The sequence below is a fragment of the Mobula birostris genome, chromosome 8 (genome assembly GCF_030028105.1).
Source record: "Mobula birostris isolate sMobBir1 chromosome 8, sMobBir1.hap1, whole genome shotgun sequence".
In the NCBI taxonomy this organism is placed as follows: Eukaryota; Metazoa; Chordata; class Chondrichthyes; order Myliobatiformes; family Myliobatidae; genus Mobula; species Mobula birostris.
The window spans coordinates 120,369,074-120,387,533 of record NC_092377.1 but is presented as its reverse complement, the minus strand read 5'-3'; the positions used below and the strand labels follow the sequence as shown (position 1 = coordinate 120,387,533).

At 46.7% G+C, this 18,460-nt stretch overlaps 1 protein-coding gene across 9 annotated transcripts in view; it reads right to left on the bottom strand.

Annotated features, from left to right (window-relative positions):
- Positions 1-18,460, bottom strand: part of LOC140201635 (uncharacterized) — a 108,152-nt gene that overhangs the window by 21,653 nt on the left and 68,039 nt on the right. For 3 of the 9 annotated variants that reach the window (XM_072266036.1, XM_072266039.1, XM_072266040.1), the window contains exons 3-8: positions 17,171-17,338; positions 12,131-12,382; positions 10,412-10,564; positions 8,225-8,467; positions 7,828-7,974; positions 2,139-2,291 (exon numbers count right to left, since the gene is read on the bottom strand). In XM_072266036.1, the coding sequence (XP_072122137.1) occupies positions 2,139-2,291; positions 7,828-7,974; positions 8,225-8,467; positions 10,412-10,564; positions 12,131-12,382; positions 17,171-17,338 (1,116 nt within the window). The remainder of the gene's footprint in view (positions 1-2,138; positions 2,292-7,827; positions 7,975-8,224; positions 8,468-10,411; positions 10,565-12,130; positions 12,383-17,170; positions 17,339-18,460) is intronic. The other 6 variants (XM_072266037.1, XM_072266034.1, XM_072266041.1 and 3 more) reach the window with 4 other exon arrangements.

The following is an 18,460-nucleotide window of genomic DNA, read 5'->3' as shown; positions in this document are numbered from 1 at the left end:
AGAGCGAGCCTCCAAATCCACGATCCATTGTTGAGCCTTTTCCAGACAAGAAAAAGTATCAGCCGCATTTCGACTCACCTCTTTAAAATCAATTTTTTTCCTCCAAAGGGAGAAATCTTTTAGTTAATTCAGCAACGATATAGCTGATTTGAGACTCTAATCTATTTACCCAGGGTGGCTCCTCTGAAGTCTCGACAGCTTTTTTAGACTTATCAATGCCTGCTTCAGGATTTCTTTTGGTGCTTCTTAAGTTAGACAGCATTTTAACTGTCACTCTACAAAATCCAACTGAATAAAGTTAAAATTTCAAACTTTGAATTGGGAAAGGGAGAAATTAAAGTCAGACAGAAAGAAACTGTGTCTTTCATGTCCACAGGCGGAAGGCAGAGTCCTGAGACTCCGTCTGATGGCCCAAATCGTATTTGGATACTGACAGTCAGATTTCCACCTTTTAAGAATTTTACTGGTTTCTCTCCAAAGTACTCGATGAACTGCTGTTCCTTCATGGAATAACCCTGGACAGGTCCTTATCTTCCCCTCTCCCACATCCAGGGATTTCTGCAACAGAATCATGGCACAAATGTCTTCCTTTCACGCTCTTCCGCCTCCTGCAACACAGAGTAACGGGGTGTCTGGGTGCTGCTGTGGGATGCGTCGTGTCCCACCCACTGGGCACATCAGTTTTGAGCTTAACACCTTCCACCTGGGGCTGTGCACACCTTCCTGCCCTGTGTGTGTCCAGTTGATGCTGTGACGAGAATACACATAGATGTTAGCTGTCCTGTGAGATCAGCAGTTGGTCTGCCACCTGTCCTCAGGGGAAGGAGAGATAAGGAACAATGAAGCAGCATCTGGAGATGTGTAATGAAGGGATGGGAGAGAGAGCTGTCTGGAGCGGCTCCCCCTTTGAACCCTGAACTGTTTGAAGTGAAGGACAGGCGATACCCCAGCAGGGGGATAAAAAGGGACAGGTTCGCTAAGGCAGCACACACACACACTACACCCGAGGTAACAAGACCCTGGAAGCGGTGCGCCTCTCACGAGTCGGTGGGAAGCTCTTGGAAGGCTGATCGGGGGATCAGCCTTAAACGCACAGGGTGGAAAGGTATGATCAGCGGAAACCCGGTGTGTGTCCACCCTCGCTTGGGTGCCGGGTTCACTGCAGAGGATCGACCGCATCTGGAGGAGGGGTCACAGTCGGTGACCTCAGGTGACATCACAAAGGACCCGCCCGAAAACTGCTTGTGAGCAATATCACTGGTCTGTGAGTGGAAGCCGTTTCTGAATGATCAGTCGCTCTTGTTCTCTCTCTCCTTCCCCCCACATTGTCCATCGCCCTGGCAACGATTACTGCGAACTGAACTATTAAATCGAACTGGACTTTTGTGTCACTTTGAAATTGGTCATTTACCACTAGACAACGATAGAGCTTGATTGATGCTGTTATCTTAATTCTGTGCACATGTGTGTTTATCATTGCTGAACTGTTGCATTTATTATCCTTTCGATTACTGTGTTGCTTGTTTCTTTAATAAAACTTTCTTAGTTCTAGTAATCCAGACTCCAACCGAGTGATCCATTTCTGCTGGTTTGGCAACCCAGTTACGGGGTACGTAACAATGCTGACTATGTACAATTCAGCCCTCCCATCCCAGAACTGGCACTCACCTCCCCAAAGGAGGTACAGCACTGACAGTAGCATCATTTTTCCACTGGGACTTTCATCCCAGGAATGCTCTCCCCAATCGGGCACAGAAGGTTCCAAACACCATTACACGAAGGGGAAGGGAACCGACCCATACCCTGGACAATGTTACATCGGGATCCACAGTCCATTACCTCACAGCTGTTTGTGAGAGCTTGCTGTGCACCATTATACATCCCCATTACAATGATAACTACTGTGAGCTTTGGTGGCAGGGCAGCACAGGACATGACAAGGATAAGGAAAGTGCGACATCAATGCAGTGCCACTCTCCTACTGTGAACCAAATTCCAGGATGACACACAGTCATAATTATTGTACCTCAGAGGAAGGGAAGAGCCAGTAGTCAGCAGAAGTCTCTAAGGGGAACGGGATACAAGGGAAGCGAACTGACTTCATGATATTCACCTGTGGAGAGGACGAGAGTATCTACCTGTGACCCACTGCAAATCAGTTTGAAAATCCTGAATTTCACGAGACACTTTGTAGACAAACAGGACACAGGGAATCCTTGGCCCTTCACACTGATTGATATTCAGCTTCATCACAATCTCCTCATGGACGTCACCTCGACCGTAACATTGCACTGTAAAACACAGAACCTGTGCTCACTCAGTCTGCCTCACATCAGCACATTTCACTCAAGGTGATTCCTAGTAACAAAAGGGAAGGGGGTAGATTTAATGTTCCTCCGAGCTCAGAGACAGGCACCCATCAGCATGGGAATGGGCTCTGTTTCATTGTCAATCTGTCAGCAAATGTGAGTTCTCAAGGGATGTGAAAGCAGCAGGTTAAGTGGGGTAGTTTACAGAGGCAGGGAGGAGTGTTGGAGATAGTGGAGACCGCAGAGATGACAAGGAGTGTAGGTTTCAGAGTGGGTCAGAGAGATGGGGAGGGGTCACAGATACTGGAGTGTTGTAGGCGTTGCTGAGGGTCACAGAGAATGGAAGTGCTGTTGGGTCCATTTGGGCTCAGAGAGTGAGATGTGTGTAGGGAACGGAGGGGAAGGGGAAACAGACACACCGACAGGGTGAGGTATTGACCTGGGTGAGACAGTCAGCACTTTGACTCTCACAACATACAGAATACCATCCCTGGAAGCATCGGGTTCACAGATACAGAGCAAAGTCCAACCTACAGCGACCTGTCACCAGGAGACTGCAGGATGTGCCCTGTGGAGGCCATTCAGCCCATCGAGACATCGGACAATACAGCAGGATACAGGCCCTTTGGCCCAACCACTCCTCACTGGCCATGGTGCCCATCCAGATTGTCCACATTGTCTGCATTACAGCTGTATCTCTCCAAGTCCCACTCCCTCCATGTACCTATCCCAGTGCTTCTGAACGGATACTCTTGTACCTGCCTCAACCACCTCCCCTGTGGAAAAGACCAAAGACCAAAGTACAGATATTAGCAAAGTACATATATATCACCATATACACCCCCGAGATTCATTTCCTTGCTGGCATACTCAATAAATACATATTAGAATAATAACTATAATAGTTTCACATACTCTCCACTGTCCCTTTTAACTCTCTCCCCCTCACCCTGAACCCAGGGACTCTAATTGTGGACTCCTCTGACCTGGAGAAAAGGCCATTACCATGCACCTTATCTTGCCCCGATGATTTTATTTACTTCTTCATTCTGTATTCCACAACACCCTTCTTCACTATAATTAGTACCATTTAATTCTGTGTCAACCACAGATACACTGATCAAGCCTTGTGCACTGGCATTCGAATCATTTCTCAAAATAGTAATGAAAGAAACCCAACACTGATCCCTGCAGAACACAGCTCATCAGCAGCCTCCATTCCGAAACACAACCTTCAACCACCTCCCTCTGCTTTCATCCTCCAAACCAATTGTGAATCCACCAATCTTGACTGGATTCCTAACCATCCAGATTACCCTACCTTGCAGGACCTGGTTAAGGGCCTTGCTCAACTACAAATAGACAACGTCCACTGCCCTGTCCATATCTGCCACTTTAGTCATCTCTTCAAATAGCTTCAGTACTGTTCAATAAGCAGGGCTTTTCATGCAGAAAGCCGTGCTGACTCTATTTAATCTGACTCCGCCCACTTCCCCTCTTCTGATTTCACACTGACTGGTGTGTCATTCCCTGGCATGAACTTCCTGCTCTTCTCAAACTACCAAACATGAGCTTCTTTTTAGTCTTCTGCAACTTCTCTGGTGGCAAACGATGAGTCAATAATCTCATCAAGAGACTCCACAATTCCTCCTCTCACCACCCACAAATTTCAAGGAAGCACTTGCTCTGTCAGTGGGGATTTATCCACCAATACACCGCAAGGTTGCAAATATCACCCGTTCTGGAAATATGACCAGTCTCCAAAACATCTTTACTTAATTCTCTTAAGTAATCAGGATTATCTCCTCAGTGAAAAAGGGGATATATTCATTAAGAATCTCACCCATGTCGTGCAGGTCAACACATAAGTAACCCTGCTAATGTCTGAAGTGATCTACTCACTTAGTAACCACCCTTTTACTCACGATATGACTGAAAGGGAGATGAGGCTGAGTACAGGGCTACGGTAGGAAACTTTGTCACATGATGTGAGCTGAATAATCTGCAGCTTAATGTGAAAAGGACTAAGGAGCTGGTGGTAGACCTGAGGAGAGCTAAGGCACCGGTGATCCCTGTTTCCATCCAGGGGGTCAGTGTGGACATGGTGGACGATTACAAATACCTGGGGATACGAATTGACAATAAACTGGACTGGTCAAAGAACATTGAGGCTGTCTACAAGAAGGGTCAGAGCCATCTCTATTTCCTGAGGAGACTGAGGTCATTTAACATCTGTCGGACGATGCTGAGGATGTTCTACGAGTCTGTGGTGGCCAGTGCTATCATGTTTGCTGTTTTGTGCTGGGGCAGCAGGCTGAGGGTAGCAGACACCAACAGAATCAACAAACTCATTCGTAAGGCCAGTGATGTTGTGGGGATGAAACTGGACTCTCTGACGGTGGTATCTGAAAAGAGGATGCTGTACAAGTTGCATGCCATCCTGGACAATGTCTCCCATCCACTACATAATGTATTGGTTGGGCACAGGAGTACATTCAGCCAGAGACTCAGTCCACCGAGATGCAACACAGAGCGTCATAGGAAGTCATTCCTGCCTGTGGCCATCAAACTTTACAACTCTTCCCTTGGAGGGTCAGACACCCTGAGCCAATAGGCCGGTCCTGGACTTACTTCCTGGCATAATTTACATATTACTATTTAATTATTTATGGTTTTATATTGCTATATTTATACTCTACTCTTGGTTGGGGCAACTGTAACGAAAATCAATTTCCCTCGGGATCAATATAGTATGACTATGTCTACGACTATGACTAAATTTCTTGGGATTTCCCTTTACCTTTTCTGCCAGATCCATCTCACACCCTCTTCCTTTGCCCTCATGATTTCACTCCCGATTGTTTTCTTAGTCGTTTGGCATTAAAGCATTCACTGGCACATGACCTAATTCAGTGGTCCCCAACCACCGGGTCGTGAACCGGTACCGGGCCGCAAATCGTACACTACCAGGCCGCGAGGAAGCGATATGATTTGGCGATATGAGTCAGCTGCACCTTTCCTCACTCCCTGTCACGGCCACTGTTGAGCCATAATGCATGCGTGGTCATGACCCGCGCGTCATCCATTTCAGCGCAGGAAGGAGATCAACTCCTCGAGCTTGCAAATGACGGCGGGCTGGAAAGTATGTTTGACATAACATCTCTGCCGGCATTCTGGATTAAAGTCAAGGCTGAATATCCTGAGATAGCCACGGAAGCACTGAAAACGTTGCTTCCATTTCCAACATAACTCTGCAATGAATGCAATGAAAACTAAATTGCGGAGTAGAATAGACATAAGGAACCCCGTTCGACTATCACTGTCTCCCATCACTCCTCGATAGGACCGTCAAGGAAAACAAGCCCAGGGCTCCCACTGATTCAGTGATATTGGTGTGTTGCAATGATTTTATATGTTCATATGGGGAAAATATGTACTGCGTGTTTAATATCCAAACGTTCCTTAAAATGTTATGATGCTATTGACTTATATAACCATATAACAATTACAGCATGGAAACAGGCCATCTCTCCCCTTCTAGTCCGTGCCGAAAGCTACTCTCACCTAGTCCCACCGACCTGCACTCAGCCCATAACCCTGTATTTCATTCCTGTCCATATACCTATCCATTTTTTCTTTAAATGATAGTATCGAACCTGCCTCTACCACTTCTATTGGAAGTTCATTCAACACTTACTTCAAGCTTCCCTGTCCTCCCCTGATAATTGACTTATCACTATACTCATGCGAGGAAAATATGCGCTGTGTGTTTAATATTAAATTCGTTAGAAAAACCCTTTTAGAAAGGAAATTGAGTGCATTAGCCACTTATCACCAATATTCCGGTAGTGATTAACACCCCCCCACCACCTCCTCCTCCGAAGAGAATCGCCAAAAACGATTGGGGGGGATGGTGGGAATCGTACACGCATGCGCACTGGTGCCCGCGCACGGCTTCATGGTAATTGTAGTCTTTCTCGGGGTAAACCCAGCATATTTGACTGCACTGCTACTCTTGTCCATTGACAACCCTACCACCACCTCCCCCACCCCCCACCACCGGTCGGCCGGTCCGTAAGAATATTGTCAATATGAAACCGGTCCGCAGTGCGAAAAACGTTGGGGACCCCTGACCTAATTGAACAATGTCCTTCCATATTTTTCTTGACCAAAGCTTGTATATCTCTCATATTTTTGCATCTGCCGAACTGTCTCTCCATGATTTCCTGGAACGTTTCCTACTAAACCATCCTGCCATGCGAGGCCTTCTTGTAGGTTCTGCTAAATGGACAACATTTTCAGCCTGAAACTCATCTACAATTTTGGTCATTCTACAAACAGCTCCAAAGAGGTTCAACTGAACAAATTCCATTAACACCATGCAAACTCCTCCTAATCAGTCCCTGTCTTCCCAAATACTGGAACATCCTATCTCTCCAATTGCCCATCACTAACTTCCCCACAACTGAAGTCAAATTCACTGGTCTGTCATTCCTTGGTTTATCCTTTCCATCATTCTTAAAACTACGGAACAACAGTGACCTAATTCCATTCCTCTGTGGCATCATTTCCCAGTGACAAACGATGAAGCAAGTATCCCCCTAAGGGCCTCCACTGTTTCCTCTCTAGCCTCCCACGGAGTCCCAGGAAGCACTTAGTAAGGCCCTGGGGATTTATCCACTAGAAATCACTGTAAGGCTGCAAATACCTTCTCCCCCCAAACTGTCTTCACCTGTTGCCCTCACCTCTTGAACAATTGTGACTTCCAGTAAATCAGTTCAGCAAACACTGAGGAGAAATATTTGTTATAGTTTCACCCTACTTGCTCCATCTCAAGAGTCCCAGGAAGCACTTAGGATTTATCCACTAGAAATATACTGTAAAGCTGCAAATACCTTCTCCCTGGGAATATGTATGTCCCCCAATCTGTCTTCCCCTGATTCCCTCATCTCTTGAGCAATTGCGATTTTCAGTAAATCAGTTCAGCAACAATTGAGAAGAAATATTTCTTATAATTTCAACCTATCTGTCCCCTCAAGTTACAGACAGCCTGCTGATCCCCAACAGGAACTCCTCTCTGACTAACCATGCTTTTAATCTTTACTGAGCTTTAGAAACTGAGCTATAGAATTTTTCTTAATCTTGTCTGTCAGATCCATTTCATACCCTCACTTTGCCCTCCAGATTTATCTCAAGTGCATCCTTTATATCTTTGTAATCATCAAGAGATGAACTTGTTCCCAAATTAAACACAATGTATCATATACAAAATGATGGAGGAACTCAGCAGGCCGGGCAGCATCAATGGAAAAGAGTACAGCCGATACTTCAGAATGAGACCCTTCTTCGGGACTCCTGTTTGTGAACACAATGTATGTTTGCCTCTCCTCTTGACTGGAACTTCAATCTCTCTCATCAGCCCGGGTTCCCAAACCATCTAGGCTCTGTACACAAGAGGAACACAATACACCTACACCCTTGATACGCCACGAGCCGTGTCCCAATCCTTGCTTCTCACCGTTACACTGAAGCTTCTCTGAGCTCTTTTCGCTCTTCTCTTGCGTGCAGGTTGAAGACGTCAAAAGATCTGGTTGCTCACTGCACATCAAGGTAGGTGCACTGCACAATGAGAGAGTCTCACTGCCCTGCTGATCCTTGCTCGACCCTAGTGCACAACACACACATCAATCAGAAACCTGTAACCTGGGAGATGGCGTTGAGTTTACCCGAGAACTGATGGGGATTTTCCGTTCTGACACTCCCTCCCTCCCATGCCCCCATCCCAGTGTGTCACTGACTGACTGGGATATAGTTCTGACAGACTCCCGTCACTCCCACCCCAGACACACACATTCCATATGGGAAGTTTACAGTGTAACTTGACATGTGGACGGGGAGAGGCAGGTTTTACCCACCGGGACAGAACACTCCTCTGGATTTTGTCTTGTCGACGAGAGTCTGTCTGACGGTCTGAATCACTGCGTGGCCTTCATCAGCACTTGTCCACGTGACACTCATTTCTGTCCAAAATATCTGAAAAACATTGGTTCCCTCATGGAATAACTCTGGATCAGTCATCATCTTGTTTACTCCAAAATCTCCGGATTTCTGCAACAGAATCACAGAGCAAATGTCTTCCTTCCGCACTGTCTCACCTCCTGAAACACAGAGTAACAGAGTGATTTCGGTACTGCTGTGGGAGGGGTGTGAGTAACAGAGTGATTTAGGTACTGCTGTGGGAGGGGTGTGAGTAACAGAGTGATTTAGGTACTGCTGTGGGAGGGGTGTGAGTAACAGAGTGATTTCGGTACTGCTGTGGGAGGGGTGTGTGTCCCACCCACTGCAGGAACCCACAGGGTGCATCATCCCTGGGCTCAGCACCTTCCATCTGGGTTGTGCCCACTGTGTGTGTGTGAGTGTGAGTGTGTTTTTGTCTGGGTGGTGTAGCGGTGATGCTGTCTGTGTACAAGTCAGTCTTCCCACCCCCACTTCTGTCTCCTCTGGGACTTTCAGCCCAACAATCAGCTCTCCTCAGGGGTACAGAAAGATGAACAAACATCATTTTGGACAGAGACAAGTGAATCCAACCATGACCCACAGAATTTTTTAACAGGATTCCGAGTTCATTGCCTCTCTCCTGTTTGTGGGAGCTTGCTATGCACCAATCTCCCATCACAATGAAAACTCCTGTGTATTACAGAGCAGCGGTCCTCAACCACCGGGCCGCAAAGCATGCGCTACCGGGCCGCGAGGAAACGATATGATTTGGCAATAGGAGTCAGCTGCAACTTTCCTCATTCCTTGTCACGCCCACTGTTGAGCTTGAACACACGCGAGGTCATTACCCGCGCGTCATCCATGTCAGCGCGGGAAGGAGATCAACTCCTCGAGCTTGCAAATGACGGCGGGCTGAAAAGTATGTTTGACATAACATCTCTGCCGGCATTCTGGATCAAGGTCAAGGCTAAATATCCTGAGATAGTCAGGAAAGCACTGAAAACATTGCTTCCATTTCCAACATATCTCTGCAATGAATGCAACGAAAACTAAATTGCGGAATAGACTGGACATAAGGAACTTCCTTCGAGTATCGCTGTCTCCCATCACCCCTCCATAGGACTGTCTTGTTGCAGGGAAACAAGTCCAGGGCTCCCACTGATTCAGCGATATTGGTGCGTTGCAATGATTTTATATGTTCATACGAGGAAAATATGCGCAGTGTGTTTGATATCCAAACATTACTTAAAAATGTTATGATGCTATTATAAGTGACTTATATAACCATGTAACAATTACGGCATGGAAACAGGCGATCTCACTCCTTCTAGTCCGTGCCGAACGCTACTCTCACTTAGTCCCACCGACCTGCACTCAGCCCATAAGCCTCCATTCCTTTCCTGTCCATATACCCATCCAATTTTTCTTTAAATGATAATATCGAACCCGCCTCTACCACTTCTACTGGAAGTTCGTTCAACACTTCAAGCTCCCCTGTCCTCCCCTGATAATTGTCTTATTGCTATATTCATGCCAGGAAAATATGTGCTGTGTTTAATATTAAACCCGTTAGATAAACCCTTTCAGAAACAAAATTGAGTGTATTAGCCACTTATCACCTATATTCCGGTCGTGAATAACACCCCACCCGCCGAACAGAATCGGCAAAAACAATTTTTAAGAAATCGGCACGTAAACGCATGCGTAACGGTGCCCGCGCAAGGTTTCATGGTCACTGTAGTTTTTCTCGGGGTAAACCCAACATATTTGACTGCTACTCTTGTACGTCGGCAACCCTACCGCCGCCGACACCCCCCCCCCCCCCGCCTCCACCGGTCAGCCGGTCCGCAAGAATATTGTCAATATGAAACTGGTCCGCAGTACGAAAAAGGTTGGGGACCCCTGTTGTAGAGGTAAGACCTGGTAAAACAATGCATGTGCCTTCCACTACAATGGAAACATGCACAGGGTCACGCACAATAATTATTGTGCCTTAGAGAGGCACAAGAGGCAGCGGTCCAGAAAAGGAAACAAAAGACAAGAGGACTCTAGGGTAAGGTTTCATTAGGTGGAATCACAGACTGACAGAAGATGAGTGTATTTACCTGTGACCCACTGCAGGGCATCTCGAAGATCCTGATTTTCATGAGACACTTTGTACACAAACAGAACACAGGGAACCCCTGGCCCTTCACACTGGCAGATTTTCAGCTCCTTCACAATCTTCTCATGGACGTCTCCTCGACCGTAACACTGCACTGTAAAACACAGAACCTGTGCTCAGTCAGCCTGCCTCACACCAGTCTAATGTTCCTCTGAGCTCAGAGATGGACACCCACCACCATGGGTGTCCTGTGCCTTGAGAACAGGCTTTGAACCAGTGAGGATCAGTCTGGGGTACAGGAGATCCAGTGGAAAGTGAAAGCAAAAAGTTTGTTGTGCGTTGCAGTGATGGAGAGTGGTATAGGTGCTGTTCGGCATCAAAGAGATGGGAGAAGTGTAGAGGAAGTAGATTTAGAGGCTGTAAGGGTCAGGAATGAAACTGACACAGCTACAGGCGAGGTATGGAAGTTGGGGAAGACATTTCGAACCTCAACTCATACATTCCTCAGAAAACCCTCCCTGGAAGTGGTGGGGCCTCTCTTTATGAGGCCACACACAGAGATCTAGGGTATGACACAGGGACCTAGGGTAGGTCATTGGAGACAGAGGGATGTAGACAATGCAAGCCATTCAGCCCATCATCTAATACAACAAGATAGAGACTATTTGCCCAATGAGTCAGTGATGACCACTATGCCCAGCTGGATGATCCCAATTTCCTGCAGTCAACTTTATCCGTTCTTACCCTGCCTTTCCATGCATTTATTCAGGTGCCCCTTCAATAATACCATTGTACCTGCTGCACCCACTTTCTCTGGCAGTTCGGTCTATATACTCACCGCCCTATTGGTGAAAGAATTGCCCTGCAGGTCTGATTTAGATCATTTAGATCTCCTTCCAGTGCCAAAGTAGCGTGCCCGCAACTTACTAACACTAAGGTTTTTGGCAATGTGGCAGGAAACTGGAAAACCCAGTTGAAACTCACTGCAGTCATGGGGAGAAAGTGCAAACACCTTAAAGACAGTAGTGGGATTTGTGCATACTTGGCTACCATTGCAAATTTTGAGCTAACCACTACAGAATTTATTGGTATTTTCCTTAACTTTATCTCCGAGATCCACATCACACCCTCTCACTTTTTCCTCCGATAGTATTCTTAGTCATGTGACGTTAAGGGATTCACTGGCAAATTACCTAATTGCACCTTGTCCTTCCATACTTTTCTTGACCAAAGTCTGAATAACTCTTGTCTTGACAGGTTTACTCTCCATTTCGACAGGAACATACTGCCTCTGCAGACTTGACATTTCTCAGCTCCTGCCCCAATCTCTCGGGTCGAGCCCCAAGCCTGCGTTCTCACTGTTACACTGAAGCCTCTCCGAGTTCCAGCTGCTCTTCCTTTGGCTGCATCCTGAAGAAATCGAGGAAGCCGATTGTTCACTCACCACTAAAGTCTCACTGCCTGGCGGATACTCGCTCTGCCCTACTGGAAAGCACACATATCAGTCAGAAGCATGTAAACTGGGAGTTGGTGCTAAAGTGACCTCAGTACCAAAGGACGTTTGTGCTCCAAACCTCCCTCCCGCAGCAGTCACTGACTGACCGGCTATTGTTCCATCATTTTCCCACCCAAGACACCAATCAGGCACAACCGTCATGTTGCATGTGGGAAGGTTTCACTGAAGCGTGAGGCGTGACAGGGAGAGACAGGTTTTACCCACCGGGGGAGGAATGTTCTCTGGATCTGGTTCTGTCACTGAGACTCTGTCGGATGGCCCGAATCGTATTTGGACAATGGCAGTCAGCTGACCTCCTCTTGAGAATACCGCTGGTTTCTCTCCAAAGTACTCGATGAACTGGTGTTCCCTCATGGAATAACCCTGGATAGGTCCTTATCTGCCCCTCTCCCACATCTCGGGATTTCTGCAACAGAATCACGGCACAAATGCCTTCCTTCTGCGTTCTTCCGCCTCCTGCAACACAGAGTAACAGAGTGTCTGGGTGCTGCTGTGGGATGGGTGTGTGTCCCACCCACTGGGTACATCAGCCCTGAGCTCAGCACCTTCCCCCTGGGGATGTCCCACCTTCCTGCCCCTGTCTGTGTCCAGTTGATGCTCTGTGTGTACAGGGCAGCCCTCCCATCCCACTACTGGCACTCACTAGGGCCAAAGGACGTACAGTACTGCCAGAGGCACCATTTCTCCACTGGGATTTTCAGTCAAGCCCCAAACCCCTCCCTCACTCAGCTGCACAGAAACGTCCACACACACCATTTGAGACACAGCAAGGGAAGCCACCTGTGCCCCAGACAATGGGATCTCCAATCCATCACCTCACTGCTGTTTGTGGGAGCTTGCTATGCAGCAATACACAACTCCCATCACAATAACGACTGTATGCTTTAATGGCAGAATATGTTATGGATCAGGAAGGCATTACAGGAAAGCTCGTCCCCTTCTCCTACAATGAACTAATCACCTGTATTACACTGACCATAAGATGTAGGATTAGGCAATTTGACCCATCGAGTCTGCTCCACCATTCCACCTTGGCTGATTTAACTATCCTTCTCAATCCCAATCTCCTGCCTCCTCCCTGAGGGAGTGAACAGCCAACCGTCAGCAGAAGTCCTCAGGACCTCTGCACCTTCCACCTGGGGATGTGCCCACCCTCCTGCCCCCCTGTGTGCCTGGGTGGTGTTGTGCTGATGCTGTCTGTGTACAAGGCAGTCTTCCCACCCCACTACAGGCACTCACGTCCCACAGGAGGTACAGCGCAGGGATTTTCAACCCAATCACCAGATCCCCCAGTCTGGTGCACAGAAAGATCCAAATACAGCACTTCACACAGAGCCAGGGAGCCCAAGTGTGTCCTGGACAATGTTTCATCAGAATACCTGGTAGATTGCCTCACTGATGTTTGTGGGAGCTTGTTGTGCACCAATACACACCTCCAATCACAATAATAACCTCTGTCCCCTCGACAGATACAACTGGGCGGGACAATATCATCTTCAATCTACATATAGATTGGGTGAACCAAATTGGTAAGGGTGCTGAGGAAGAGGATTTCTTGGAATGTATACGGGATGGTTTTTTGAACCAACATGTCGAGGAACCAACTAGAGAGCAGGCTATTCTAGACTGGGTATTGAGCAATCAGGAAGGGTTAATTAGCAATCTTGTCGTGAGAGGCCCCTTGGGTAAGAGTGACCATAATATGGTGGAATTCTTCATTAAGGTGAAGAGTGACAGAGTTAATTCAGAAACAAAGGTTCTGAACTGAAAGAAGCGTAACTTTGAAGGTATGAGATGTGAATTAGCTAAGATAGACTGGCAAATGACACTTAAAGGGTTGACGGTGGATATGCAATGGCAAGCATTTAAAGATAGCATGGATGAACTACAACAATTGTTCATCCCAGTTTGGCAAAAGAATAAATCAAGGAAGGTAATGCACCCATGGCTAACAAGGGAAATTACGGATAGTATCAATTCCAAAGAAGAAGCATACAAATTAGCCAGAAAAAGTGGCTCACCTGAGGACTGGGAGAAATTCAGAGTCCAGCAGAGGAAAACAAAGAGCTTAATGAGGAAGGGGAAAAAGGAGTATGAGAAAAAACTGGCAGGCAACATAAAAACTGACTGTAAAAGCTTTTATAGATATGCGAAAAGAATAAGATTGGTTAAGACAAATGCAGGTCCCCTACAGACAGAAACAGCTGAATTGACTATGGGGAGCAAGGACACGGCAGACCAATTGAATAACTACTTTGGTTCTGTCTTCACTAAGGAGGACATAAATAATCTTCCGGAAATAGAAGGGGACAGAGGGTCCAGTGAGATGGAGGAACTGAGGGAAATATACATTAGTAGGGAAGTGGTGTTAGGTAAATTGAAGGGATTAAAGGCAGATAAATCCCCAGGGCCAGATGGTCTGCATCCTAGAGTGCTTAAGGAAGTAGCCCAAGAAATAGTGGATGCATTAGTGATAATTTTTCAAAATTCTTTAGATTCTGGACTAGTTCCTGAGGATTGGAGGGTGGCTAACGTAACCCCACTTTTTAAAAAAGGAGGGAGAGAGAAACCGGGGAATTATAGACCGGTTAGCCTAACATCGGTGGTGGGGAAAATGCTAGAGTCAGTTATCAAAGATGTGATAACAGCACATTTAGAAAGCAGTGAAATTATCGGACAAAGTCAGCATGGATTTGTGAAAGGAAAATCATGTCTGACGAATCTCATAGAATTTTTTGAGGATGTGACTGGTAGAGTGGATAGGGAAGAACCAGTGGATGTGGTATATTTGGATTTTCAAAAGGCTTTTGACAAGATCCCACACAGGAGATTAGTGTGCAAACTTAAAGCTCACGGTATTGGGGGTAAGGTATTGATATGGATAGAGAATTGGTTGGCAGACAGGAAGCAAAGAGTGGGAATAAATGGGACCTTTTCAGAATGGCAGGCAGTGACTAGTGGGGTACCACAAGGCTCAGTGCTGGGACCCCAGTTGTTCACAATATATATTAATGACTTAGATGAGGGAATTAAATGCAGCATCTCCAAGTTGGTGGATGACACAAAGCTGGGTGGCAGTGTTAGCTGTGAGGAGGATGCTAAGAGGATGCAGGGTGACTTGGATAGGTTGGGTGAGTGGGCAAATTCATGGCAGATGCAATTTAATGTGGATAAATGTGAGGTTATCCACTTTGGTGGCAAAAACAGGAAAACAAATTATTATCTGAATGGTGGCCGATTAGGAAAAGGGGAGGTGCAACGAGACCTGGGTGTCATTATACACCAGTCATTGAAAGTGGGCATGCAGGTACAGCAGGCGGTGAAAAAGGCGAATGGTATGCTGGCATTCATAGCAAGAGGATTCGAGTACAGGAGCAGGGAGGTACCACTGCAGTTGTACAAGGCCTTGGTGAGACCACATCTGGAGTATTGCGTGCTGTTCTGGTCCCCTAATCTGAGGAAGGACATCCTTGCCATAGAGGGAGTACAAAAAAGGTTTACCAGATTGATTCCTGGGATGGCAGGACTTTCATATGATGAAAGACTGGATCGACTAGGCTTATACCCATTGGAATTTAGAAGATTGAGGGGGGATCTTATTGAAATGTATAAAATCCTAAAGGGATTGGACAGGCTAGATGCAGGAAGATTGTTCCCGATGTTGGGGAAGTCCAGAACGAGGGGTCACAGATTGAGGATAAAGGGGAAGCCTTTTCGGACTGAGATTCGGAAAAGCTTCTTCACACAGAGAGTGGTGAATCTGTGGAATTCTCTGCCACAGGAAACAGTTGAGGCCAGTTCATTGGATATATTTAAGAGGGAGTTAGATATGGCCCTTGTGGCTAAAGGGATCGGGGGTATGGAGGGAAGGCTGGTACAGGCTTCTGAGTTGGATGATCAGCCATGATCATACTGAATGGCGGTGCAGGCTCGAAGGGCCAAATGGCCTACTCCTGCATCTATTTTCTATGTTTCTATGTTTCAGAAAGCCATTGCATCAGTGCATGTTCGATTCACAAATGATTCAATCCCAAGGAACACACACACTGTTAGTGTGCTCCTCAGGTAGGGAAGAGCCAGCAGAGACTAGAAGTCCCCAAAAAGGAAGTATTTTCAGGCAAATGTTATCACTGAATGACTTCACCTGTGCTAGAAGAAATAAACAGCTAGACTACTTTCTAACTAGTGAGAAAATTCAAAAATCTGAGGACTTGGGAGACCTTGTGCAGGTTAATTTGCAGGTTGAGTCATTGGTGAGGAAGGCAAGTGCAATGTTAGCATTCATTTCAAGAGGACTAGAATATAAAAGCAAGGATGTAATGGTGAGGCTTTATAAAGCACTGATGAGGCCTCACTTGAAGAATTGTGAGTGGTTTTGGGCCCCTTTTATAAGAAGGGATGTGCTGCCATTGCAGAGGACGTTCATGAAAACAATTCCAGGATTGAAAAGCTTGTCATATAAAGAGCATTGAGGGCTCTGGGTCTGAACTTACTGGAATTCAGAAGAATGAGAGGTGACCTCATTGAATCCCACAGAATGTTGAAAGGCCTTGATTGACTCGATGTGGAGAGTATGTATCCTATGGTAGTGGAGTCCAAGACCAGAGGACACTGCTGTAAAATTGAGGGGTGTCCTTGTGGAATAGAGATGAGAAATTTGTTTAGCCAGAGAGTGGTGAATCTGTGGAATTCATTGTCACAGGTGGCTGTGGAGGCCAAGTCATTTGGTATATTTAAGGTTCTTGATTAGTCAGGGCATGAAGAGGTAGTCCTGGGTAGGTCTGTAGTCTAGTGTAGTTTTTGTGTTGTTTTATGTCGTTCAGTGTAGTGTTTGTAGCATTCATGCAGCACCACAGTCCTGAAAAACGTTGTCTCGTTTTTACTGTGTACTGTACCAGCAGTTATGGTTGAAATGACAATAAAAAGTGACTTGACTTGAGATATGGGGAAATGGCAGGAGACTGGGGCTGAAAGAAAGAATGGATCAGCATGATGAAATGGTGGAGCAGACTTGATGGGCCAAATGGCCTAATTCTGCACCTATATCTCATGGACTTATTAAGTATTCGAGTCTGCTTTCCATTACATCTTGGCTGATTTAACTATCCCTCTCAACCCCACTCTCCTGCCTCCTCCATGAGGGAGTGAACAGACAACAGTCAGAAGTCCCCACAGGGGAAAGGAACTCTCGGGAGAAAATACCACTGGATCACTTCACCTGTGAAAAACGATGAGAGTGTCTACCTGTGACCCAGTGAAGAGCATTTTGAAGATCCTGAATTTCATGAGACACTCGGTAGACAAACAGGACACAGGGAACTCCTGGCCCTTCACATGGGTAGATGTCCAGCTCCTTCACAATCTTCTCATGGACATCTCCTGACTGTAACACTGCAACGTAAAACAGAGAACCTGTACTCACTCAGCCTGCCTCACACCAGGCACATTTCACTCAGGGAGGTTATCAGTAATGAAAGGGAGGGGGTGTTTAATTTTCCTCTGATCTCAGAGATGAACACCCACCAGGTTTTCACAATTCAGATCAGTCAAGCAACGGTAGATCTTGAGGGACGTACAAGTGACAGACAATTGCTGGTGGTTTACAGAGACGGAGAGGAGTATAGTCGCCAGAGTGGATCTCGGAGACAAGGAAGTGTGTAAAATCATGAGGGGACAGAGACACGGTGAGTGGATAACAGGTGGAGGAGGTTATGGAGAAGGGAAGGGATGTTGACGCCGGAGGTGGTCACAAAGATGAGTAGGGGTGTAGACACCGGAGGGGTCACAGAGAATGGGAATTGTGCACGGACTGGGGGTGGTTACAGTGAGTGGAAATGGTGTAGGGGCTGGAGGATAACACAGACATACTGTACTAGAGGGTGAGCTATGGACCTGGGGAAAACAGTGAGTCCCACGATTCTCACATGCCACAGAATCCCCTCACTGGAAACAGAGGGGCCACTGCTGCGAAGCCAGAGCTGAGGGCCGGAAGCCATACACCAGCAGACTGCTAGATGTGTACTGAGGAGGTGTTTTAACCCATTGAATCACAGAGCAATACAGCACAACAGAACATGGAACAGTACAGCACAGTACAAACCCTTCAGCACAATGAGCCCACACTGACCATGGCCCCCAGACAGGCATTCTAAATTTCCTTCATTCAGTCTGCATCTCTCCGAGCCTCACCCATCTATCTACCTGCTCAAGGTTTCCTCGATGATATCATTGTCCCTGTCTCAACCACTTCCCATGGTGCTGGTTGCATGGACTCACCACCCCAGGGTGAAATCATTGCCCCTCAAGCCTGTATAGCTTCCCCCTCACCCTGAAACTCTCTCTTCTCATATTGCCTCCCCCCTACTCTGGGGAACAAACTGTTGCACCCTCATGATTATATATACTTCTATTTGGTCACCCCTTATTCTCCTACGTTCCAAGGAATGAACACCTAGCCGAGTGACCCTATCTCTATTCCTCAGAACTTCGAGACATCCAACATCCTTGTAGATCTTCTCTGCTCTTTTCAGTTCT